At 34.7% G+C, this 25,899-nt stretch overlaps 3 protein-coding genes across 5 annotated transcripts in view; 2 read left to right on the plus strand and 1 right to left on the minus strand.

Annotated features, from left to right (window-relative positions):
* LOC311082214 (scavenger receptor cysteine-rich type 1 protein M130-like) overlaps positions 1–10,401 on the plus strand; it is a gene marked incomplete at both ends in the record, with an annotated part of 28,007 nt that extends 17,606 nt beyond the window's left edge. The window contains 6 exons of the mRNA XM_084112948.1: positions 149–208; positions 377–433; positions 9,519–9,587; positions 9,899–9,961; positions 10,166–10,228; positions 10,352–10,401. Coding sequence (XP_083969074.1) covers positions 149–208; positions 377–433; positions 9,519–9,587; positions 9,899–9,961; positions 10,166–10,228; positions 10,352–10,401 — 362 coding nt within the window. The remainder of the gene's footprint in view (positions 1–148; positions 209–376; positions 434–9,518; positions 9,588–9,898; positions 9,962–10,165; positions 10,229–10,351) is intronic.
* A 371-nt stretch (positions 10,402–10,772) lies between these two features.
* On the minus strand, positions 10,773–13,172 carry LOC311082215 (thyroid transcription factor 1-associated protein 26 homolog; the record flags this gene model as incomplete). Its single annotated transcript, XM_084112949.1, has 4 exons — positions 10,773–11,188; positions 11,476–11,581; positions 11,747–12,041; positions 13,151–13,172. 4 exons carry the CDS (start codon positions 13,170–13,172, stop codon positions 11,024–11,026), a joined length of 588 nt encoding a protein of 195 aa, XP_083969075.1. The 3' UTR covers positions 10,773–11,023.
* A 2,023-nt stretch (positions 13,173–15,195) lies between these two features.
* LOC311080698 (scavenger receptor cysteine-rich type 1 protein M130-like) lies at positions 15,196–24,523 on the plus strand. 3 transcript variants are annotated; one of them, XR_014605682.1, is made up of 20 exons: positions 15,196–15,566; positions 16,529–16,720; positions 17,034–17,348; positions 17,615–17,926; positions 18,048–18,362; positions 18,461–18,544; positions 18,621–18,938; positions 19,752–20,048; positions 20,159–20,236; positions 20,406–20,720; positions 20,820–21,029; positions 21,128–21,211; positions 22,399–22,519; positions 22,645–22,704; positions 22,822–22,878; positions 23,409–23,486; positions 23,601–23,660; positions 23,790–23,852; positions 24,057–24,119; positions 24,242–24,519. XR_014605682.1 is itself a non-coding variant. In XM_084110792.1 (19 exons), exons 2-19 carry the CDS (start codon positions 16,663–16,665, stop codon positions 24,289–24,291), a joined length of 2,817 nt encoding a protein of 938 aa, XP_083966918.1. In that variant the 5' UTR covers positions 15,196–15,566; positions 16,529–16,662; the 3' UTR covers positions 24,292–24,523. The 3 variants fall into 3 exon arrangements, 2 of the variants coding, with proteins under 2 accessions (XP_083966918.1, XP_083966917.1); XM_084110792.1 differs by lacking the exon at positions 22,399–22,519 and having other exon boundaries at positions 24,242–24,523; XM_084110791.1 differs by lacking the exon at positions 22,399–22,519 and having other exon boundaries at positions 15,196–16,720; positions 24,242–24,523.
* Positions 24,524–25,899: the final 1,376 nt, after the last annotated feature.

The following is a 25,899-nucleotide window of genomic DNA, read 5'->3' on the forward strand; positions in this document are numbered from 1 at the left end:
AGGATACATGTGTTTGCTAATAGGCCTAACAAAAAACAAACAGAAAAAAACATGGGATTTCTGCCTCTAATGTTTTATGATCCAAAAGAAACAAGGATCTGTTTGTGATGATGAACATGTTCCTGACTGTTTTTCTCTCCTTTAACAGGGAGTCTCATCTCTGAAGAACTGCATTCTGGGTATGAAGATGCTGATGAGCTTCTCTCAGGTTAAACAGCAGAAGCGCATATTCATTCCACTCAAAATTATTTTTCATTGAATTCAACCTAAATAAATAAACATAATTAATTCTATTAAATATTTGACCAATAACTCTTTAAATACTATTTAAATTCTGCTGTTTGTCTATATATTAACATTATTTTCTCCTTTTTAGCAAAAGATTTCAAGACTGTATATTATGATGATGTCACCAACAACAGTGGCCTGAAAGGTCAGTGACCTTTTTAATTGATCACATGATTTATTACCAGATGCTTAATAACTTAATGGTAATAAAGGAGTGTGAAGTCCGCACACTGACGTTAACTGCTTCCAAATGGATTTTATTAAACAAGGCAACGTTTCGACCCTCAGGTCTTCATCAGGCACAATATCAATGTGAAGTAAAAACAACCTTAAATAGACACAGGTGATCACCCTAATTGGGCACACACACACAGAAACATGTAACAAGTACAGATCATGTGACAAGTACAGATCATGTAAAAAAAAAAAAAAAATGATTAAGTCTATTCACTAAAGGGATAGTGTCAAAAAATAAATAAATAATTAAATAAATGATTAAGTCTATTCACTAAAGAAATAGTGAGAAGAAAAAAAAAATTATAATAATAAATGATTAAGTCTATTCACTAAAGGGATAGTGTCAAAAAAAAAAAAAAATAAATAAATGATTAAGTCTATTCACTAAAGGAATAGTGAAGAAAAAAAAAAAAAAAGGGAAATTAGTGTCAACAGATAAGATAAGTCACTATAAAAAAGGCTTAATATCAAAATCCTCATTCAACCCTGAAGGTGACAAAGTATTTAAGGTGTAGATCCAAAAACATTCCCTTTGTAATAATTTCTTCTCATAATCTCCTCCTCTTGAGGGTTTTATGACCTTTTCTATACCGATATATTGCAAAACGCTGACATTATGACCTACTTGTCTAAAATGAGACGCTGGACTACGCATATCTCCAGTCCTAATGTTGCTACGATGTTCACTAATGCGAGTACGCAATTGTCTGGACGTTTTTCCCACGTATGCAAGACCACAAGGACAACGGATTAAATAAATCACATGAGTAGAAGCACAGGTAATAGTACCCCGTATCGGAATATTACGACCAGTGCGTGGATGACTAAAAGATTTAGGGGAGCGCGGGGCACAACCTAACGCGGGGTTAGTTGTAACACGCTTGTTTTAAATACTTCCGCACATGCTTGGATGACGGAACTTTGTTTATTTACTAGTTGCCATATCAACACTATATAGAAAAAAAAAATCCGCCAAAATTATTTTTTTGGGGGAAGATATCCATAGACATTTATTAAACCATAGCAAAAGTAAATTTCTTACTTAAAGGGACAATAAGTAACTTTTTAGGAATTTTATTATCTAAAATCAATATTTTTATTCATAAATATGTCCTCAATGGTGTCCAAATACCTCTGCCAATGATCTGACTTATCCTCGTAAACGAAGAATTTATTATCTTTATATACATGGGACGGGTAGGTCCACGGAGGCTTCCATGTAGTTCCGCCATCTTGAAAAACTATAATAGCAGAGAGGGACAAAAAGTACTAGGCCAACGCGTTTCCACAACGCGTTTTCGTTCAGAGCCCGCGTCAAGTGACTGAAACCAGCAGAAACGGAGCAGAGCAGTGAGAGGCTGGTGAGAGGCGCTTTTGTCACTGCCCCGGCAAGTTTAAAAGGCTGCACTGCACGGTTAAGTCAAAGGATAACGAGCATACATGCCAACCCTCCCGATTTTTCCGGGAGACTCCCGAATTTCAAAGCCCCTCCCGAAAATCTCCCGGACCGACCTTTCTCCCGAATTTCTCCCGATTTCCACCCACCAGACAACAATATTGCTACACCAGCCGTTTCAGACCAAACGCTTGCGCTGCCATGGCGTCTGTCGTTGCTATGCAACCAAACTGCGATCTCCATGATGACGACGAAGAAGTATCAGCAAAGGGTTAATTGATTTCTAGCCCTCGCATTAGCTTTACTATTAGATATATTTCTGGAGATGAGAAGGAAAAACCCGCCTGGAAAAACTAGCGCACCACGTTGCTTCCATTGTGAGCGTGCTCACCGCGGCCGCCCGCCTACAGTTAAAATAATAACGACCTTGCTTGAGCGTGAAAAAGATGCGATATGTGAACGGCCCCTGGAAGCAGACGTCTGAAATGAAAGGCAAGAACAGCTATTTATTTAGCTTTTAGACTTACATGAAAATTTAAAAATGAAATGTCATAATTATAATGTTTTGAGAGTTATGTAATTGTTGCATTAGGCTATGAATTAATAAATGTTTATTGATAAGATCTAGCTATTTCTTGTCTTTTCTTTTCATTTACAGTAGCAAACAAATTAGGGTCCAACCTCCTGAGGAGAGGGCTTAAGGAATTGAATTTGTCAAATAAATGAATTACATTTTTCTTTGCGTTTGTGTGTGTGATATATATGACACTACACAACCCCTTTTAAATATCTCCCGAATTCTGAGGTCTCAAGGTTGGCAAGTATGATAACGAGTCCTCTTAGTCGAAAAACTCCACAATAAGACCGTAAAAGGAAACGTGATCGGAGATTACAAAAACAAGGGTTATTAGCTATAATGTCGGGATAGCTAATGCAGGAGAAAGCTTTCAAAAGAGACGCTGAAGTTGCCTGCTTTCTTCTCGACAGGTAAGTCAATGTTAAGGTCTTAATTACAGGCTTTTTATTTTTTTATTAGCCTATATAGACCAGCGTTTCCCAGCGGGAAACTGTGTAAAAAAAAAAAATCTTTACCATCAATCTCGGATCGTCGGAAGTCTCTAATAACAACAAATAATGCGCACAAATGTATAATACAAATGCAAATCATAAGTTTTTGGCGTTGAATTGCGGAGGTTGCGCTTGCATGTGATTTTATTCCCGTGCCTCATTCCCAGTGCGTCCACATAAAGCTGCCTATTTTTCATTGATGCGCTTACAGTCAAATACACACGAAAACATTGTCACAACGTCCGTCTTGCCGCGTATTCACATAAACACATCGGTTGTGCTGCTGTCAACGCAACGCGTGCGATTAATATTTTTAAGTTTAACAGGTTAAAAATATTTAACGCAATTTAAGCAGCATTTTTTTTCTGTCATCCTTTGGCTAGCGTTACATTATATAATCACGTTCTTCTTCATGCAAATGCTTCTAACCATGCAAGCGAGAAAATACAAAAGAGAATGCACTGTCTGTGATGCTGACACGACGCGCGCCAGACTCGACTTCTCTTTCGAGCTTTCGCTTTGAGTATCCTCATGAGAGCAGTCTTAAATTAGTTAAATAAAGTCTTAAATGAACGTTAAGAGTTGTAAGAAAATGGGACGCTTGTGGGATCCACATGTGACAGTGCATGACATCAGAATCAAATAACACTTCATTCATAAAAAGATGCCATTAAACAATTATTTGAAATATACTGTCTTTATGATGTTTCTACATTAATTTGGAGATTTACTGTGAAATTATTAGGCTACATAAAATATAGTAAAAACAAGCTATCTTGTGCAATTATAACAAAATTATATATTATATAAAATTAAAAATGTTTAATTCATTCATTCATTTGTAACATGCATGAACGAAGAAAAAAAAAGGAACAGGAAGAAGAAAATCTTATGGTAGCCTACCTGTCATTTATTTGTGCACATCAAAAATAATAAAAAAAACAAAACCAGCACATTTCAAAGTATAGTATCAAAGTAGTATCGTGACAACACTAGTGTAGGGTGCCACACATTTTTTTTTAAATTTCAAAGGGTGCCTTGACTGAAAAAAGGTTGGGAAACACTGATATAGACAGTAGAACATAGTTAAAAGTTAAACAGGCTCTTTGATGAATAGCAGCTATTGAGTAAAGTAGAGATGGTCCTATAAACAAGGTTGTAAGTTTTGTTTGTTCAAAACTGTAACATTCGTTTGTTCGTTGTGTCAAGTTGTAGTTTGTTTGAAATAACTAACCAGTTCACCAGAAGGGAAACTCGACGAGGTGCTATTAGAAGACATCCTGTCAAAGCTTTTTGGTACATATCGCTTACCGTAGATGCAACGCGCATTTGAAAACGCGAGGCGCTGGAGAGCAAAATTAGTTTGATTGCAAAATACAAATTCACCACTAGATGGGAGTAATTCCTACTTACTGCCCCTTTAAGTTAATTTTTCATCTCTATTTTTTGTGTTTATTTAAAATAAGACAAATCTGATATTATTTTAATCTCCAAGATGTTATTTAACAGTTGAGATAGTTCTTTAATGCTTCGCTAACTAGCAGAAGACACTAGCAGGGTTTAAATCCCAGTTGTGCAGGCGGGGGCATGTTGTAACACTGCTATTAGAAATATGCTATTATATTCTATACTTTTATTAATTTTATTGAGAAAACGTGAGAAAAAGGTGAATAAAGACTGAGAGTCAATGGTCAGAAATTACTAATTATTTATTTGTTTTGAACTATGTTGTATAGCTGTGTTTTCATGTGTTCGTAGTCAAAACTCAAAAATGAGTTTCTATTTAATTATTAAAAATTGCCATTATTTTATATGAAAAAGTTTTTTAATTGTATTTTATTTAGAAAATATTTTAGTTTGTTTTGTATATTTTTTTTATTAGATCAGATAACATTTTAAGCTGCCATATGTCATGTTACAATGTGCCCCACACATGTTACAATGTACCCCACCTATGTGGCATGTTGTCACATTTCACTTCCATTCTTTCGGGGTATATCAAGAAAAAAGTATATACTGTATTAATAAAACAAAAACACATAATTGTACTAGACATGTGGGAAATTAATGTGGGAAAAAATAAATACTCTGAACCATAAGTAGATTTACACAAACTGAGAAAGTCAAAAAGCGTTAGGTTGTGCCCCGCTCTCCCCTACATTTGTGTGTAAAAGCACACTGGGCGCAATTACCACACCTGTAATTACCTGGAGGAAGAGTAGGAATGCATTGTTTTATACGTGAAGGATATTCAGATTTTACAAGCAAGTCACGAAGATTGTTTTGACGTTTAAAAACTAGTTTCGGACCATTTTTAAAGACACCTGATAATTTAGGATCACTTGAAATAATATGCCAATGATTATTTAAGACTCTGCGAAACTCTGCACCTAATGCGGAGTACTTCGTAGTACAAATGGGAGCATTAAAAAAAAATTCGTTTTATTATCATGCTTTGTTCGTAAACACTGCATTTGAGATGTCTCGTCGAATTTCTTTTTGGCATTTTCAATCCATTCTTTTCGGTAACCACGATTCAAAAATCTTTTTGTTAAATCAGTGGATTGTTGAGTGTAAGTAAGATTCATCTGTGCTGCAAACTCTACGCACACGCTTTAATTGACTGATAGGTAAACTCCTAATTAAAGGTCTAGGATGGAAACTATCGCCTCTTAAAATAGTATTACGATCCGTTGGTTTTCGATACAGATCGGTATGGAGTTTCCCGTCACATATGTACACACGAACATCAAGAAAACTAATGCTTACTGGATCGCATTCCATAGTGAAATTCACATGCTCAGTCCTTGAGTTAAGATAATCCAAAAACATCAACATCTCTGCAGGTGTATATGGCAAGCCGTTTTAACTTTTATTCATTTCCGGGATATGAATTGTTGATATCAAGAATTACATTTTTGATATCAACAATTACATTTTTTGATATCAAAAATGTAATTGTTGATATCAACAATTTAATTTTTGATATCAACAATTGAATTCTTGATATCAACAATTTAATTCTTGATATCAAAAATGTAATTCTTGATATCAACAATTGAATTCTTGATATCTGTAATTATATTTTCACTAGTGAAATCTCACCATAGGCTGCCATTCAAAATCAATTGTTGATATCAAGAATTGATTTCTTACTAGTAGAAATATAATTTTTGATATCAATAATTACATTGTTACTAGTAAAAATGTGAATTACTGATATCAATAATTCAATTGTCACTAGTTGAAATATATATTATTGATATCAACAATTGAATTGCTACTAGTAAAAAATTTCATTTTTGATATCTGAAAATGTATTTCTGATATCAATATTATTTCAGATATCTAAAATGGCTTTCTTACTAGTAACAATCACATTCATGATATCAGAAATTAACATTGTCACTAGTGAAAATGGAATTATTGATATCAAAAATGAACATTGTTACTAGTAGCAATTAAATTGTTGATATCAAGAATAGACATTTCTATGGCAAGCCATTTTAGCTTAAATTGTACCCAGCGTTACTCGTCGTAATTGCATTTTTACTAGTAAGAATTCAATTAGAGAGCTCTACAATTCAATTCTTACTAGTAGCAATTACAATTAGAGAGCTCTACAATTCAATTCTTACTAGTAGCAATTACAATTAGAGAGCTCTTTAATTCAATTATTACTAGTAAGAATTACAATTACAGAGCTCTCTAATTCAATTATTACTAGTAAAAATAACAATTAGAGAGCTCTCTAATTCAATTCTTACTAGTAACAATTCCAATTAGAGAGCTCTACAAATGAATTTTTACTAGTCATATGTCTCCATTGACTTCCATTCATTTTTAATTACAGAGCTCTACAATTGAATTGTTACTATTAAGAATTACAATTAGATAGCTCTACAATTGAATTGTTACTAGTAAGAATTACAATTAGAGAGCTCTCTAATTAAATTATTACTAGTAACAATTACAATTAGAGAGCTCTCTAATTAAATTCTTACTAGTAAGAATGCAATTACAGAGCTCTCTAATTGAATTTTTACTAGTAAAAATACGAATTAAAGATATGTATAATTGCAGAGCTCTGTAATTGAATTAAAGAGCTCTGTAATTGCATTCTTACTAGTAACAACTTAATTAGAGAGCTCTCCAATTGGAATTGTTACTAGTAATAATAGGACTAGAGAGCTCTCTATTTAAATTGTTACTAGTAAGAATTGAATTAAAGAGCTCTGCAATTGCATTCTTACTAGTAACAATTCAATTGTAGAGCTCTCTAATTGTAATTCTTACTAGTAACAATTCAATAGTACAGCTCCGTAATTGAAAATGAATGGAAGTCACTGGAGACATATGACTAGTAAAAATTAATTTGTAAAGCTCTCTAATTGGAATTGTTACTAGTAATAATTGAATTAGAAAGCTCTGTAATTGTAATTCTTACTAGTAATAATTGAATTAGAGAGCTCTGTAATTGTAATTCTTACTAGTAATAATTGAATTAGAGAGCTCTCTAATTGTAATTGCTACTAGTAAGAATTTAATTGTAGAGCTCTCTAATTGAATTCTTACTAGTAAAAATGCAATTACGATGAGTAACGCTGGGTACAATTTAAGCTAAAACGGCTTGCCATACATTTCAACTAGTGACAACTGAATTCTTGATATCAAAAATAAAGGTTTTTACTAGGAAGAATTATGGCAAGCCGTTTTAGCTTAAAATGTACACAGCGTTACTCGTCGTAATCGCATTTTTACTGGTAAGAATTCAATTAGAGAGTTCTACAATTCATTTCTTACTAGTAAATATTACAATTAGAGAGCTCTCTAATTCAATTCTTACTAGTAACAATTCCAATTAGAGAGCTCTACAAATTAATTTTTACTATAGTCATATGTCTCCATTGACTTCCATTCATTTTTAATTACGGAGCTCTACAATTGAATTGTTACTAGTAAGAATTACAATTAGAGAGCTCTCTAATTCAATTATTATTAGTAACAATTCCAATAAGAGAGCTCTACAATTCAATTATTACTAGTAACAATTACAATTAGAGAGCTCTCTAATTAAATTCTTACTAGTAAGAATGCAATTACAAGGCTCTCTAATTTAATTTTTACTAGTAAAAAAACAAATTAAAGATATGTATAATTGCAGAGCTCTGTAATTGAATTAAAGAGCTCTGCAATTGCATTCTTACTAGTAACAACTGAATTAGAGAGCTCTCCAATTGGAATTGTTACTAGTAATAATTGGATTAGAGAGCTCTCTATTTAAATTGTTACTAGTAAGAATTAAAATAAAGAGCTCTGCAATTGCATTCTTACTAGTAACAATTCAGTTGTAGAGCTCTCTAATTGTAATTCGTACTAGTAACAATTCAATTGTACAACTCCGTAATTAAAAATGAATGGAAGTCAATGGAGACATATGACTAGTAAAAATTCATTAGAAGAGCTCTCTAATTGGAATTGTTACTAGTAAGAATTGAATTAGAGAGCTCTGTAATTGTAATTCTTACTAGTTATAATTGAATTAGAGAGCTCTGTAATTGTAATTCTTACTAGTAATAATTGAATTAGAGAGCTCTCTAATTGTAATTGCTACTAGTAAGAATTGAATTGTAGAACTCTCTAATTGAATTCTTACTAGTAAAAATGCAATTACGACGAGTAACGCTGGGTACAATTTAAGCTAAAATGGCTTGCCATAGACAAAACTATTACAGATATCAAAAATTGATTTCTTACTGGTTAAAATTCTGAATACACATATCAGAAATACAATTCTTACTAGTAAAAACCTTTATTTTTGATATCAAGAATTCAGTTGTCACTAGTTGAAATGTCTATTCTTGATATCAACAATTGAATTGCTACTAGTAACAATGTTCATTTTTGATATCAATAATTCCATTTTCACTAGTGACAATGTTAATTTCTGATATCATGAATGTGATTGTTACTAGTAAGAAAGCCATTTTAGATATCTGAAATAATATTGATATCAGAAATACATTTTCAGATATCAAAAATGAAATTTTTTAGTAGCAATTCAATTGTTGATATCAATAATATATATTTCAACTAGTGACAATTGAATTATTGATATCAGTAATTCACATTTTTACTAGTAACAATGTAATTATTGATATCAAAAATTATATTTCTACTAGTAAGAAATCAATTCTTGATATCAACAATTGATTTTGAATGGCAGCCTATGGTGAGATTTCACTAGTGAAAATATAATTACAGATAACAAGAATCCAATTGTTGATATCAAAAAATGTAATTGTTGATATCAAAAATGTAATTCTTGATATCAACAATTCATATCCTGGAAATGAATAAAAGTTAAAACGGCTTGCCATAGCCTTCAAATGTGACGACCGGAGGACGCAGCCGACGAATTGGGACACAGCTAACATTCATTACCCAAAACCTGCAACAGTATATTTTACATTTATTTTGTTTCCCAAAATATTAAAAAAATGCCCAAATTATACATGTTTTGATGCAGAAGAGATGATGAAGGAAATCACACCGGGATACTATGATGATGTCATCACTGATGGACTGAAACCAGATCGTGAGACAGGTGTCGTTCGGTTATTCTATAATAGGAAGAAATATTTAAAGTATATTAAAATCTGTATATATGTATATAGAAATATATATACATAATATATTGTCTCATATTAAATTTACAGAATACATACCTGAGAGCTATGATGATGTAATGACAAGTGGACAGAACTCTATCAAAAATGGTGTTTACTTTTTATTGTTATTGGTGTATTTTCCATAATCCTTTTATAGTGATTTATGATATTATTTGTTAATCCCATTACATTGTAAGATATAATGCAATGTTTGTTCTGTCTATATGTTCATGTGCAGTGGACACACCAGAGCAATATGATGATGTCATCATTAATGGACAGATCTTTCGAGAAGTAAAAGGTGAGTCACACAGAACTGCAGTTCATGATCACCTTCACCCACTAATATTGAACATTTCTACCATTAATGAATCATCATGACTTTATCAGGAGTAAATCTAATAATCTCAGACAGTCATGAGGTGAAAGAGATCAATGACATCATTAATGACACAAGCTGATTTATAAACTACAATGTGAGGTTTTTATTTCACATGTGAATCAGAGGGAGATCAGGAGGAGTATGATGATGTGAAGAACAGCAGTGAAGAAGAGAGGAACCTGTTGGGTAGGTTATTGAACATTTCTATAACCTATATCTGCTTTTATTTGTTATGTTTCTCATTTAAACTACATCTTGATGTAAATATTACAATGAAAATGATCAGTTTGCTTTTGATTTTAAAAACAGACTATGATGATGTGGAGGAGGAGTCAAATAAAGAGGGAGGAGCCATATGACTCATTGACCACACCCACTGCCTCTTCATCAAATCATATTACAGTTCCTGGAGATATGAGGGTTTCTTAAACTGCTGTTAAAGATTTATGTTTTTGTTATCTGAAATATTTTTGTATAACAGGTTACATGCATTGTAACAAATTTTGTAGTATTTGTATTTTAATATTTTGGCTATTCTTTTTTATTTTGATATCAATATTTTGCCTAATAAACAAAAGATACCATTTATTCATTACATTGTCACAAATTATATATATATATATTAAAAAAAAAGAAAAAAAAGAAAAGCAGTTAGACGAAATGAGAAAACGCAAAACATTAACATTTACCACTTTTATTATTATTACTATAATATTACCAGATTATTATTAGGAATCACATTTTTCCATAAATTTACTGCCATATTATTTAGTAATAGTATTTATTGTGTACTGTCAGCTTGAATTAACTTAAGTAGAGTATAATTTAACCTTTATTTAAAAAAATTATTACTGTAAAGACACAATTATACACATTATGTAAAAAAACACTCACCCAAACTGCACATTTTATTGTGTGATATTGCATTTTTACTTTAAAATGCTTTAAACAAGGTGAAACAGTTTTTAAGTCTGATGTGAGTTATTTGCGCTGCGCTTGAATCTTTTGCAGCAATAGCTCCATCTGCAGGTTGAGGTTGGGCTGACCCTTCTTGGTTTTTCTCTTCAACAGCTGATATGTTGCTATTTTCTTTTCCTTGTATTTCTTCAGAGCCTCCTCACGCTGAGATTTGTCTTTCAAGAATTCCTACAGAGACACACATAATTAAACATGTGTCAATCATTTAGGTAAAGAATGTAAGGGTGGTGAAAATGTGTGTATGTACATGACATAATGGATCTTCCTTAAAGGCTTAGTTCACCCAAAAATTAAAAAAATGTCATCAATTACTCACCCTCATGTCGTTCCAAACCTGTAAGACTTTCGTTCATCTTTGAAATACAAATGAAGATATTTTTAAAGAAATCTTAGAGATTTTTGTCCTTCCATTGACAGTCCAAGCAACTACCAAGAGACAGTTTCTATTGCCTCACCTCTCTTTTTCGTGCACGTTCCTCCTTCATCCTCTCATATTCTTGCTTTGTCTTTTGATACGAAGACATTTTATGCTTCCTTTGGATGAACGGGGCCTTGTGGGAGCTGATGACACAAACAGGAATGTGGCTTTGCTGATGCAAATGGACTATTATTTGAATATAATACACACACACATGCACTGTGTATGTATATACACTATCTGTATACTGTACCTGTAAGACTGTACTGGTTTATTAGATGAATCAGGATCAGGGTCGGAAGTTTGGTCAGTCGTTGTGTTTAAGATGATGTTTCTCAGGAGAATCTAAAGAATCCGACCCCATGTTTAGTTCATCATCTGACTCTGTCTCTTTATCCAGTGCTCTTCCTTCACATCTTTTCTTCTTTTTCTCCTGTTCTTCTTCATCTCGTTCTTTTTCAGCCAGGTACAGATGTCTCAGATGCTCGGGATATTTCTCCTCTAACTGAACTGTTGATGCTTGGTTTTTCTTCCTCTCCTTTCGAAGAAGTTTGTTGTATTCATGCCTTACTTTCTCCTTCCTTTTGAAGGCAAACCCCTGACCTGATGAAGCATGAGACAGATGAGATTCAAACAGAATACATTCACATTTGAGTCCTTTATTATGGATTATTAAGGATCTATAACGTTATTAAAATATACATTATTGCCATTTATTCAAAAATTAAATATATTTTCTTTAGAAAATGGTTAGAAACGCGCTATTGTACTTTCACATAGCCTAATGCGTTTGCAGTGTGCATCTGATCCGCGGCTGTAGGCCTATATCACAAACACAACATGTAGGCCTATTCACTATTTTTATTTCATATTCACGTTTAAACAATACAAAAACAATGTACAATGCATTACTTCTATATAGGTTTATATAGTAAGTTGATCAAGCAATTGGCAAAACATGTAAACATGTAGGCTACTTAAAGTAGCCTACATGTTTACATGTAACTTAGGCTATGTTAAAAGCAAACAGCCACCACCCCGAAATGCACTGTAGGCCGCCGTCAGATGTTGCCTAAGATGGCATGAAAAACCTGCATCTATCTATAAAATTTATAAAAGGAAACTTATAGCCTAATATATATATATATATATATATATATATATATATATATATATATATATATATATGATAGCCTACTAAATGTTTCCATTTTCCTCTAGAATAAAGCATCATCATGTACATGCTGACCTGACTCAAAGGCAAAAATATCCAATATTATAGGGCAAATTAAAAAAATTGTCAGTGAAAACCCTTATATTAAAACCCCCTTAAGAGTGTCATTAGATTAGGCCTACATACATTCTGTCACTCTGTGCATAGGCTATAAGGCTACAACAGCAGATAAAGTGTAAAATCACTGTGCAGTGAAATGAGCTCTACTACAAGTTAGCCTATAAATGTTGCTATAACTGAAGAAAAACTGGTAACGCTTTAGATTACAGCCCGGAAAGTACTGCCTAATTAAAGCGATTTTACAGTGTAACTTTCGGTAATTAGGCTACAGTAGCAAGAACACCTGGTAGGATTGAACCCATCAAACATGAACAGCATCAAGATAGATGGATGTGACGCCAAGTTCGCTTCGACGCGTTCAGAGTCGTTGTGGACGCGCCCGGTATAACCGGTGAGTTTTTGTGCAGTTAATGGATACATTGTACTTCAGTCGTGGTCATGGATTGAGTTGAGTTAAATAAATTGTTGATACGCTAAAGCAAGTAGGCTACTGTAGCTGGAATCTCGGGAAAGGTTCAGACGGAAGGGGAGAACCGAGCGGGTACGAAATGGAGTTCGATAAATGGATGTTGCTGTTCAACATTTAAACTATTACAATAAAATCACTGACCAGCACACAGTGAACGTATAACTAGACGTTCTGTTGTTGTAGGGGGAGATATTAACAGTTAAAAAGGAATCCAACTAATGTTTTATTTTTAATTTAATTTAATTTATAAATTTTTTTTAATTATAAATTGCCCCTTTCTTTTATGGCTTTATTTGACAGTTTCATTTGATTTTTAATTAACACTTACCTTTAGAAACGATTCTTATGAGGTTCTTATTATGAGAACCTGCTGAAAATACAATAAATAAGCTTATCACTCTCACTACAGTAGGCTAGCTTATATTTACATCATTGTCATTCTGTGTACTATACTGTATTAGTACAATAGCCTATTTCATAAAGGCAGACAAAGAGTAAAATTAATGTGATATGAATTGAACTAGGGTGAAGTCAGCAAAAGCGGGACATCAGCTAAAATGGGACAAAAAAAGCTTTTTGGTGTAGTGCTCTTTAAAAAATAATTTGCAATAATGGTGGGTGGTTTGTCCCAATTTACCTTAAAATGTTAGATACAATGGGAAGTGGGACATCCTATAAAATAAAAGATAATTCATTGCTTAATGTGAAAAGTTGTTTTGTTTTACAGAAAATGTCACAAAAAGGAAAAAAAACATGTGAGTCAAACAAGAGAGGTAAAGCCTATCAGTGGAGTGAAGAAATAATAATGAAAGGGTCAACACTGAGTGTAGGGTAAAGGCCCGTTCACACCAAGCACGATAACTAGGCCTATATAGATAACTATAATGATAACTATACTGTATTTGCATCCACACCAATGAACGATAACCTTTTTTCTCAGACTGTGAGAAGGAACTAGAAAACGTGTCTAAAAAAAGCTTTTGAATATGCCAAAGCTAATGGAATGAAATTGTTTTTTGAAAACAAAAACAAAGCTTTTTACTGAAAGGTCAAAGGTTATTACTGGTTCCAAAATGTTTTAAAAGGAGCCCAGAGCTGTGCATGAAACATCATCAACACAATCCGTTATAGAGTTGTATGTTTTAATAAAGTTATTGTTTTACATTTTGAAGAATTTCTATTAAAAAAGAATTTGTGCAATATCCTGTTGCAAGCAATTGTATTATCCAATCACAAACTTGATTCAATTGTGTGTCCCAAATTTACCTGAAGACTATAGAATAAAAATGGGTTCTTCTCATTTTTGAGTCTTTGTATATCTTAAAAAAAAACACTCATATTCCTTCAAACAACCATAGCTGGAGATACAAGAGACCTTGAACATTTGTTTAAAACAATAATAGTGTAGGTAGAAGAGATTTATTTGTATTTAATACACAGTTTACCAAAAAAGTGTCCAAATTTTGCTGACTTCACTCTATCTAATAAATTAAAATTGTAGCTATAAACAAAGTAGCTGTAAACAAAGTAATTTACATTTTCTGCCAATAAAAATGTAGGCTATGAGAAGCTCTAACATAGACACATAAAGTGTTTTGCTGCTATCTGCTGGAGGAATTATGCATTGCAATATTAAACACATTACAGCTACAAATGTGTTGAATATAATGCCAAATGATGAATATATGTGGAAAAGAAAACCATGTTTATATAGAAATGTGGTCTGAAACTTTTCTGTTTGTTGTACACAACCATTCCAGTTAATTTAATAATTTATTAACATATTGTTAATTGTGCTCTTGGTTAGAACATAATAACAGTATTGTAAAATACACTTGATATTATACACATTTGTTCCAAAAATGACTTTAAAATGTTCAGTTTAATATGATTTATATATTTATAACAAAGATCAAGTATTTTTGTGTGTGAAATAAAGTGTCAGTAAGTGAGTAGTCAGTCATCAGTCAGTCTTGTATGTAGGCATGGGAACCGAGAACCGGTTCTTCTTCAGAACCGGTGCCCAGTGAATCGATTCCTTGGAACCGTTAGTATGCCTGCTTAACGATTCCGCTTATCGGTTCCGCTCGTTCAAATGTGACACGACGTCACACACGTGCTGCGTTGTTTTGGTTCAGAACGTAGCAAACACTATGAGCAAACATGGCATCGAGGCAGAAGCGCTCTGACCGCGTCCTAACTACATGCGACGCGACGGCGCGACACGCGATAAAAAGTATCATTTTCCATGTTAATCAAAGTTTAACCAGCCGCGACACGCGACGATTCTATTTGAAACGAATCCTATTTTACTGCGACGTCGCGCTGGAACAACAATCTCAAAGTGTGGCAATGATAATATCAGGTACTATTTTTGTGCTTTATTTAATGTTAAAAGCGTGTATAATGTGACTGAATATCATTTAGTGCTCCCAGCTTTGTAGCTGTAAAAACAACAATGGATAAGTCACATCAGATCTTGAAATTAAACAAATGGAAACAAAAACGTTCAAAATGTGAAGAAAACCTGTGTATTATTTGACAAAGATTGTTTTAGTAACTCAATAGCCTAATCCAAATGAGCACTGTTAATATTCCAAAAGACACAAGCTCTTCCTAAACTGTTTTCAGTCTGTGTTTTTAGTTTTTATGGCACATAAATGGCAGTTTTATTTATTTTTTTGTCCGGACCAATGAATGTGAAAATTGTCAATTTCCTAATCCTAAGGCACTCTTCTTGATAATCTTTCAAGGCACACACTAGCGTGCCGTGGCATACTGGTTGAGAAACACTGCCCTAGGCTATAGGTCCCTGGACTTTACTTTGAGAAGTAGCTCACCTACTTTTAGGTTTGTTCTGAGGTTGCTACACATAATTTGTGTATACTCTGTGCTGTGTCTTCTGATCAGATATTAAAGCGAGTTAATACAAACAAATTTGTACTTATTCCCTCACCCAATAAGAATCGATAAGAGAATCGATAAGGAATCGGATCGATAAGCAATATCGATAATGGAATCGGAATCGTTAAATTCTTATCAATTCCCATCCCTACTTGTATGTTGTGTGTGTAGATACAGGCTTTGATGCTGAATATAACCTGCAGTGTTTCTCTATCAATCTCCTGTAAGTTTAGAGTGACTTTCTCTCCACGCTGACATATGACTGACACGAGTCTGTCCTCAGTGAAGTGTCTCTTCACACTGGAGGAGGAGTCCCGCTCATCAGCGCTCACACTTTATTGATATATATGGAGAAAATAAAAATGCTGCTGTGTGATTTGTCAGTGATTGTGTTTGATGATTTCCTCTGTTGTGTCTAATAAGGTAACAGTGAGTGTCATTGGCAGCTGTGAGAGTCTCTCTCTCTTTAGGGGACTGACAGGAGCCAGTTTCTTCAGTGTGTTTGAGGGAGCAGAGGAGAAACAGAGGCAAACAAACAGTGTGACGAGCAGAAGAAGATGGAGGGATTTCTGACACTCGTTTTACTCTCCTCTATAGTCACTATAACCACATCTGGTAAGTGCAAAATAGATTTTAAAGATGTAAAATTTAACATTTTTAAATAAAGTAGTATGTTTATGATGGCATTAGACCACTACAAACTGAATAAAAGCCTTTGTAATATCTAGAAACTAAGATCTTGTGACACTAGATCATTAATTATCAATTACATTTTATAAATGATTTGAGATCTTATAGGCAATCGATTTGTCATGCCCAGCTTTAGTTGTCCAGTTCGAAATATTTATATATATTTCTATTTACCAAATGTTTACATTGTATCTTGACTTTGCATGATTCAGTCCCTTCCTCTCTCTTTCATGTACAGATTTTGAGACTGTGAGGTTAGTTGATGGTAACAGTCGCTGTGCTGGTAGAGTGGAGGTTCATCATGATGGTCAGTGGGGAACAGTGTGTCAGGATTACTGGGATATGACTGATGCTGCAGTGGTGTGTAGAGAGATAGGATGTGGAGAGGCTCTAGAGGCTGTGTATAATGCTCGCTTTGGACAAGGATCAGGTCAAATCTGGATGGATAATGTGGCCTGTAGTGGATCAGAGTCAACACTGAAGAACTGTAGATCAAATGGATGGGGTGTTCATAACTGTGGTCATAGTGAAGATGCTGGAGTCATTTGCTTAGGTGAGCTGCTTTATACATCACTGCACAAATAGAAATGACAGGTTTTAAAGTGCACTGTTTTGTTATGTATTATCTGTTTAAATGGAAACCCCAGAGTTGTGTGCGTGGACAAATAAAAATAATATTTGATAATATATTTTTAACAAATAATTAATATTTTTTATTTAATATTTATTTAACAAATAAAAACTGGATGGGTCTATCACCTTCAGAAATTTTTTATATTATTACCAATTATTCTGTTGCTGTTATTATCAAACTCTCAGAGCATGGACTTCGACTTGTGGACGGGTTTCACCTGTGCTCTGGGAGAGTGGAGATGCTTCGTACAGAAGGATGGGGCACAGTGTGTGACGCTGCCTTTGACCAGCAGGATGCAAAGGTTGTGTGTCGACAGCTGGACTGTGGGGCTCCTGTACAGGTGCTGGGAGAAGATGCTTTTGGCAAAGGAAAGGGTCGAGTTTGGTCAGAGGAGATTCAGTGCAGAGGAAATGAGTCTCAAATTCATCTCTGTTCACGATCATCTTCACAGATACACAGCTGTTCCCATGACAATGATGTGGGAGTGATTTGTTCTGGTTAAGTATAAACATTTGGCATCTGATTAGATAAATTACATACATTATATACTGCTGTTGTATTGCTCAATTATCTTGACTCTAGTTTCATACTATTTAAAGCTGTCAATTGTTTTTCCAGGTTACACTGATCTCAGACTGGTAAATGGTTCAAACCCTTGTTCTGGAAGAGTGGAGCTTCGGTTCCTCAATGAATGGGGCTCAGTGTGTGATGCATGCTGGGATATGAGAGCTGCCAGTGTCCTCTGTAGACAGCTGAATTGTGGGATTGCTGTGTCTGTTGTGGGATCAGACTGGTTTGGAGAGGGAAGTGGTGAAATCTGGGCTGATGTGTTTGATTGTGACGGGAATAAAACAAAACTCTCAGAATGTTCTGTCTCTTCATGGAGTCGAGCTGAATGTTCTCATAGACGAGATGTTGGAGTCGTCTGCTCTGGTGAGCAAATTCACACCGTGATAAAGTCATTGGTTTCAGATTAAAATGTAGTGTACAATTGAGATAAATACTGAATTACAAATAAATACTCTCTCCAGAGAGTGAAGCTCATCTGAGGAACTGCAGCTCTCCACAAACTCTCAACTGCAGCTCCACACAACAGCTGTCAATCAAACACTTTGGTGAGAAAATCAACATCTGGGCAGATTCTTCAGTTGTTAGTGATCAATAATGTGTTTTTCTCTCTCTGAATATCAGGTCGCGGGTCCATCAGGCTGGTGGGTTCTGGGGGAGACTGTGCAGGGAGGCTGGAGGTTTTTCACAGCGGCTCATGGGGGACAGTGTGTGATGACTCCTGGGATATTAAAGATGCCCATGTGGTGTGCAGACAGCTGCAGTGTGGAGTGGCCCTCAGTAACCAGCAGGTACCAGCCTGGTTTGGTCCTGGTTCTGGACCCATATGGCTGGATGAGGTGGAGTGTGAGGGGAATGAGACGTCCCTGTGGAACTGCTCTTCTCCAGGCTGGGGGAAACATGACTGTCAACACAAGGAGGATGTAGGAGTCGTGTGCTCAGGTAAACAGTAAACAATAATTTATCACATTTCTTTATGTGACTGATAATATCTTCTTGCATTATGAACATTAACAGCAGTGTTGAGAATAAGCTCTTATCAGATAATATTTAGAAAATATTAGAACCAATTCCATTAACAGTTCTTTCACTTTTTATGTGGATGGAATAATACTAAAATACTCCGACAGAGTTTTCTGAAGTTCTTCAGTACTTATCGGTAAACGCAACACAGCATTACTGAATCTACAGCACAAAATGCATAGCGTGACTAATGTAGTCCAGTTGCTGAATGAATGACTTTTATGAGTCGGTTCTTTTAGTGAATAAAAAGCACACAGCATAACTAGTGTAGTGATTCCTGAACAAATGAGTTTTGTTCAGTGAATCAAAAACATACAGTTTAGAGCAAACTTTGAGACTGAAATATAGTTACTGACTGGATGCTTATACAACAAAATGTAGCTAAATTGTGCATTAGGGTCAGAAGCATTTTATAAATATAAATACATTTAATACTTTTTTCACATTTTTGATTGTTTAAAATGGTTGAGTATTACAAAAGACTGAAAAGTTACTACAAAGTCTGTGTGAACACCATTGCATGAATTGTTTTAAATGTTTTAAATATATTTATTATTAAAATGATTTTTTCCTTTGGAAATGGATTTGCATTTCATTTTTCCAAATATTTATACCTTAAAACCACTAAAAGAACCGTCAATTGACTTCTTTGTCAAATTATTTAATGGTTTGCATCCCAAATGAACAGACTCACATGAGAGTTGACATTGATTCTCTTCCTTGTCTTTCTAGAGTTTAAAGAGTTCAGGTTAACTGAGGGCTGTGAAGGGAATGTGGAGGTTTTCTACAATGGATCCTGGGGTAATGTGTGTTACAACAAGATGAACAGAGACACAGCGAGTCTGATCTGTCAAGAGCTGAACTGTGGAAGATCTGGCAGTGAACCCAGTTCTTCAGAGGGACTGAAGTCTCATAATTGGCTTGATTATTTAAAATGTCGACGTCATGATTCCACTCTATGGCAGTGTCCATCTTCACCCTGGGGACAGAATGACTGTGATAATGAAGTGGCCAAGATCACCTGCTCAGGTAAGAAGATACTTAACTGATTCCAGATAGTTTGACATGATCATGTTTGGTTAAATATTATTTATGTCTAATATTCTGTTCAGTGATGTTTTGAAACTTTAAAATTTCAGTGGAGAAAAACCATGAGTCTCCTCAGAGTCGTCTGACATGTTCAAACTCTTCATCTCCTCACCAGAGACAGTGTTCAAGTAAGTTTATCATACGCTTATATTTCCTTTTTCTTATATTTTTTTTGTACAGTAATTTTTTTTATTCCACATTCAAAATTAATAACAGTTTTAAAGTCCTCAAATTTCAGTTTGTGTTTTGTTGTAAATGTGTTGAAGCTGGTCAGTGATGTTGCTGTGTGTGATTTAGATCATGTTCCTCTCAGACTGAGGGGAGGTTTGGGCCGGTGCTCTGGGAGGCTGGAGGTGTATCATAACGCTGTGTGGGGTTCAGTCTGTGCTGATCTGTGGGACATCAGCGATGCTCAGGTGGTCTGCAGGCAGCTGGGTTGTGGAGCAGCACTGAGGGCTGATGGGAATTCAGTCTTTGGTGCTGGTGAAGGTGTTGTGTGGCTGAACAGAGTCGAGTGCAGAGGGAATGAGATTCACCTGTGGGACTGTCCTCTCTCCCTGGAGAACCACACTGACTGCTCCCACAAAGAGCACGCTGGACTCACCTGTGCAAGTCAGAGCAAAACACTGAGCAATATTAGTCATTTTCACATCATTTTAGTGCTACTGTGTATTTGCATGATTTTTAATCTGTCTGTGTCTGTTTTGACAGATTTGACAGATTTGTCAGTGTCCACTACTCCTGCCACAACAACATCAGCTTCTCCTCCAGTTTCTCAGACAGTGCGCTCAACATCAGTCACTCCTCCACAAACTCCTCCAGTGTCTCTCTCTGTGCCTGTGGTTGTACTGGGAGTTTTGCTCTTACTGCTCTTAGTGCCACTGCTTATACTGATTCAGCAGAACAGAGTGATGAGGAGAGGTAGGAGAGATCCAGAGACTGTCATATTGTGTGTTATTCAGTGTGTGATCAGTCATGTGTTGTGAACTGACAGCAGGTTTGTCTGTCTACACTCACAGCTCTCTCTAAGAGGAGACACAGGACGACGACTGAGGCCGTTTATGAGGAGATTCATCACAGACACAATCACTTCACTCAGAGAGGTGAGACATGAGCCTTATTTGAATATGAAACTTATTTAATATGATTAATAAGAGAGTCTGTCAGACACTTGATGTTCATCTATTATTAGTCCTGTTAAACCTCCGGCTTTAAACCAGAGAATTCCTCACAGAAAACCACAGAGCTGCAGGTGCATGTTTATGTGTGTGTGTGTGTCTTCCTGTGTGTATTTTGATGGTAATAAGGAGGGGCTCATATGTTTGCAAGTCTAGGTGCAGATGTGTTTGTGTCTTCCTATGTATATTTCTGGAAGGCAGTGAGAAATGGGTTTATGTGAGGATACATGTATACAAAAGTTTACAAATATATACAGTACCAGTCAAAAGTTTGGAAACAGTACTATTTTTAATGCTTTTGCAAGAAGTCTCTTATGCTCATCAAGCCTGCAGTTAAAAACAAAAAAACAAAACAAAAACAGTAATATTATGAAATATTATTACAATTTAAAATAATGGTTCTCTTTTTTAATATACTTTAAAATGTAATTTATTTTTGTGATGCAAAGCTGAATTTTCATCAGCAAGTACTCCAGTCTTTGGTGTCTTATGATCCTTCAGAAATCATTCTAATATGATAATTTGATACTCAGTTATTATCAATGATGGAAACAGTTGTGCTGTTTAATATATTTTTTTGGAATACTTTTTTCAGGATTCATTGATGAGTAAAACGTTAACAGCATTTATTCATAAAAACAGCATTTATTCAAAATAAAAACATTTCTAACAATATAAATCGTTACCATCACCTTTTATCAATTTAACGCATTCTTGTTGAATTAAAGTACTAATTTCTTTAAAAAAAAATAGTTATTGTTCCCAAACTTTTGAACGGTAGTGTATATTGTTACAAAAGATTTCTATTCTAAATAAATACAGTTCTTTTTAACTTTTTATTCATCAAATAATCCTGAAAAAAGTATCTCAGGTTATAAAAAAATATTAAGCAGCACAACTGTTTCCAACATTGATCATAAATCAGCATATTAGAATGATTTCTGAAGGATCATAAGACACCAAAGACTGGAGTACTTGCTGATGAAAATTCAGCTTTGCATCACAAAAATAAATTGCATTTTAAAGTATATTAAAAAAGAGAACCATTATTTTAAATTGTAATAATATTTCATAATATTACTGTTTTTTTTTGTTTTTGTTTTTAACTGCAGGCTTGATGAGCATAAGAGACTTCTTTCAAAAGCATTAAAAATAGTAGTGTTTCCAAACTTTTGACTGGTACTGTACATGCTAATAGAAATATGGGATTTCTGCCTCTAATGCTTACAAAATGTAAGTAATTAATATTTGTGTTATGTTGTAAGTAACACAATGCTTTATGATCCAAATGAGAAATGAGGATTCAGTCTGTATGGAATGATGAATATGTTTCTGACTGTTCTGCTGTCCTTTAACAGGAAGTCTCGTCTCTGAAGAACTGCATTCTGGGTATGAAGATGCTGATGAGTTTCTCTCAGGTTAGAGCTGAAGTAGAGTTAAATCAATAATATGATCTACAAATATAAAAATATATATATTTACACATTTTAACACATATTCAACTGTTTACAATACTAAAACTTTTATCTTATTAGAAAAAGAGTTCAAGACTGCATATTATGATGATGTCACCAATGGCAGTGTCCTGAAAGGTCAGTGATCCCGCTGTGTCCCAATCAGAGGCTGTGTCCCAATCAGAGGCTGTGTCCCAATCAGAGGCTGTGTCCTCCGGAGGTCGCATCTGAAGACTGCATTCGTCACTGAGGCGGTCTCATTTAAGAAAAATAACTCAAAGTAATTTCAGTATTTTACACCTAAGAAAAATGAAACAAAAGCACGCACATCAGTCTCAAAAGGGTGCTCGACTAGAAAACAGCAAATAAAAAATAAAGTATAAAGTCGGCAACACCTAAGCTCCAAAATTATCAAAAATATTTTTCAAGAAAACTATCGCATAGCGTATGTAACGTTTCGAGCATGCAGGCTCTTCATCAGCACCTCACAAGGAATAACAGTCAATTTTATTGCGGTTGCCATAATATTACGCAGCCTTCAAATGCGACGACCGGAGGACGCAGCCTCTAACATTCATGACCCAAAACCTGCAACAGTATATTTTACATTTGTTTTGTTTCCCAAAATATAAAAATAAAATGCCCAAATTATACATGTTTTGATGCAGAAGAGATGATGAAGGAAATCACACCGGGATACTATGATGATGTCATCACTGATGGACTGAAACCAGATCGTGAGACAGGTGTCGTTCGGTTATTCTATAATAGGAAGAAATATTTAAAATATATTAAAATCTGTATACATGTATATATATAAATATATATACATAATATATTGTCTCATGTTAAATTTACAGAATACACACCTGAGAGCTATGATGATGTAATGACAAGTGGACTGAACTCTATCAAAAATGGTGTTTACTTTTTATTGTTATTGGTGTATTTTCCATAATCCTTTTATAGTGATTTATGATATTATGGTTAATCCCATTACATTGTAAGATATAATGCAATGTTTGTTCTGTCTATATGTTCATGTGTAGTGGACACACCAGAGCATTATGATGATGTCATCATTAATGGACAGATCTTTCGAGATGTAAAAGGTGAGTCACACAGAACTGCAGTTCATGATCACCTTCACCCACTAATATTGAACATTTCTACCATTAATGAATCATCACGACTTTATCAGGAGTAAATCTAATAATCTCAGACAGTCATGAGGTGAAAGAGATCAATGACATCATTAATGACACAAGCTGATTTACAAACTACAATGTGAGGTTTTTATTTCACATGTGAATCAGAGGGAGATCAGGAGGAGTATGATGATGTGAAGAACAGCAGTGAAGATGAGAGGAACCTGTTGGGTAGGTTATTGAACATTTCTGTAGCATATTTAATTTGTATTTGTTATGTTTCTCATTTAAACTACATCTTGATGTAAATATTACAATGAAAACTATCAGTTTGCTTTTGGTTTTAAAAACAGATTATGATGATGTGGAGGAAGAGTCAAATAAAGAGGGAGGAGCCATATGACTCACTGACCACACCCACATCCTCCTCATCCAATCATATTACAGTTCCTGGAGATATGGGGGTTTCTTAAACTGCTGTTAAAGATTCATGTTTTTGTTATCTGAAATATTTTTGTATAACAGGTTACATGTATTGAAACAAATTTTGTAGTATTTGTATTTTAATATTTTGCCTATTATGTTTTATTTTGATATCAATATTTTGCCTAATAAACAAAAGATACCATTTATTCATTACGTTTGTCACAATATATTTTAAAAAGCAGTTAGAGGAAATGAGAAAATTATGCAAAACACAGTAAACATTTAAAGTTGTTGAAAAAACAGTTAGGGGGAGGGGGAGGGGTGAAATGCTCATTTTCACTCAATCTCCTGTTAATCTTGAGTACCTATAGAGGGTTTTCACCTACGTCACGATTTGGTCAGTTACCCGGATGCGGGGCCATATTGGAGGTACTCGGATGTAAACAACGGCATGGATTGCACTGTTTATGTACTATTGAACACATTGTTACACTAATTTCTGATGTCTAAACCACGGGAAAAACACATGGAAGCTGCAAAATCATATAGAGAAGGACTTGGTAAGCAGGAAAGAGCTCAAAATTTTGACAAACTTAAGGTAATATGTGGTAAAGATCTGAACGAGCTAGCTTCTCTAGTCCTTACTTCTTTTTCGTATCCCGACATTGGCTACGTTCAGATTGTCAGTCCAAAAAAAAGCACATGAAATCCGTTTCAAGCTACATCCATATGTGGTTTAATATCCAATTCAAATCACATATCAGGAAATCCACCAGTCTGAACGCTCTTTCTCGTGGTTTATGTGACTTTCTCACGCCACGTAAAATATAAACATCAGACGTTGTTATAGGGAACATGCTGAAAGTCGCTGCCGAAACAAGGTTGTGTTGATGCAAAGTGCCGGACGAGCAGAAAATTATTATTGTTGAAACCGGCGCGGATGAAAAAGAGTTGTGCATACAGTAACCTACCAGCCTCCTACAGTTCTGCAGCTCGAGACGCAGTAGTCCAGCGCGGCAGCTATACATTTCCATATTGTAAAATTTAAATAAGAAAACATTTATATTGCAAATGCAAACCTCTCCATCAACGCAACATCATTGCCGTATTGTCAAAGAGCTGCGTGGACACACAAATCGGTTCTGAACAGTTGCAATACAGTGTGGAGTGTGGACATCATTTTAGATCATATTCCAATCGGATACAAAGATAATCGGATTGACAGTGTGTATGTACCCATAGTTAACTATTATACGTCAAAATTTTAGCCATAGTTAACGCTTCATTTACACATGTGGCTGATGCTGTGCCTCTCTCAACCACAAACGCCATCTTTCATCAGTTTTTTGCACTCTTCTCTTTAACTTTCGGCAGTCTATAGAACTAGAAATGTTTTTTCTCGGTGCGACCGATGAGTACAGACCAAAACTTGACCATTTTTCAGAAGCAATAATCAGCCAAATTTGCGAGTCCGTTCAGTTTAATGGCACTGTTTACGTTCAGTACCTCCAAAATGGCCGACTTCCGGATTGATGACGCGTCGTGAAAACCCTCTATAGAGTAGTATTGCATCCTTCATATCTCC

The sequence above is a fragment of the Abramis brama genome (assembly GCF_963993115.1).
Source record: "Abramis brama genome assembly, chromosome: 4".
NCBI lineage: Eukaryota > Metazoa > Chordata > Actinopteri > Cypriniformes > Leuciscidae > Abramis > Abramis brama.

What these genes read in the sequence shown, in the direction of transcription:
- LOC311080698 (XM_084110791.1), top strand. Translation starts at nt 16,663, where the DNA reads ATGGAGGGATTTCTGACACTCGTTTTACTCTCCTCTATAGTCACTATA. An exon ending in CAATGGCAGTGTCCTGAAAG is followed by an intron (nt 22,879 to 23,408) that starts GTCAGTGATCCC and finishes GTTTTGATGCAG; the next exon opens with AAGAGATGATGAAGGAAATC. An exon ending in ACTGAACTCTATCAAAAATG is followed by an intron (nt 23,661 to 23,789) that starts GTGTTTACTTTT and finishes GTTCATGTGTAG; the next exon opens with TGGACACACCAGAGCATTAT.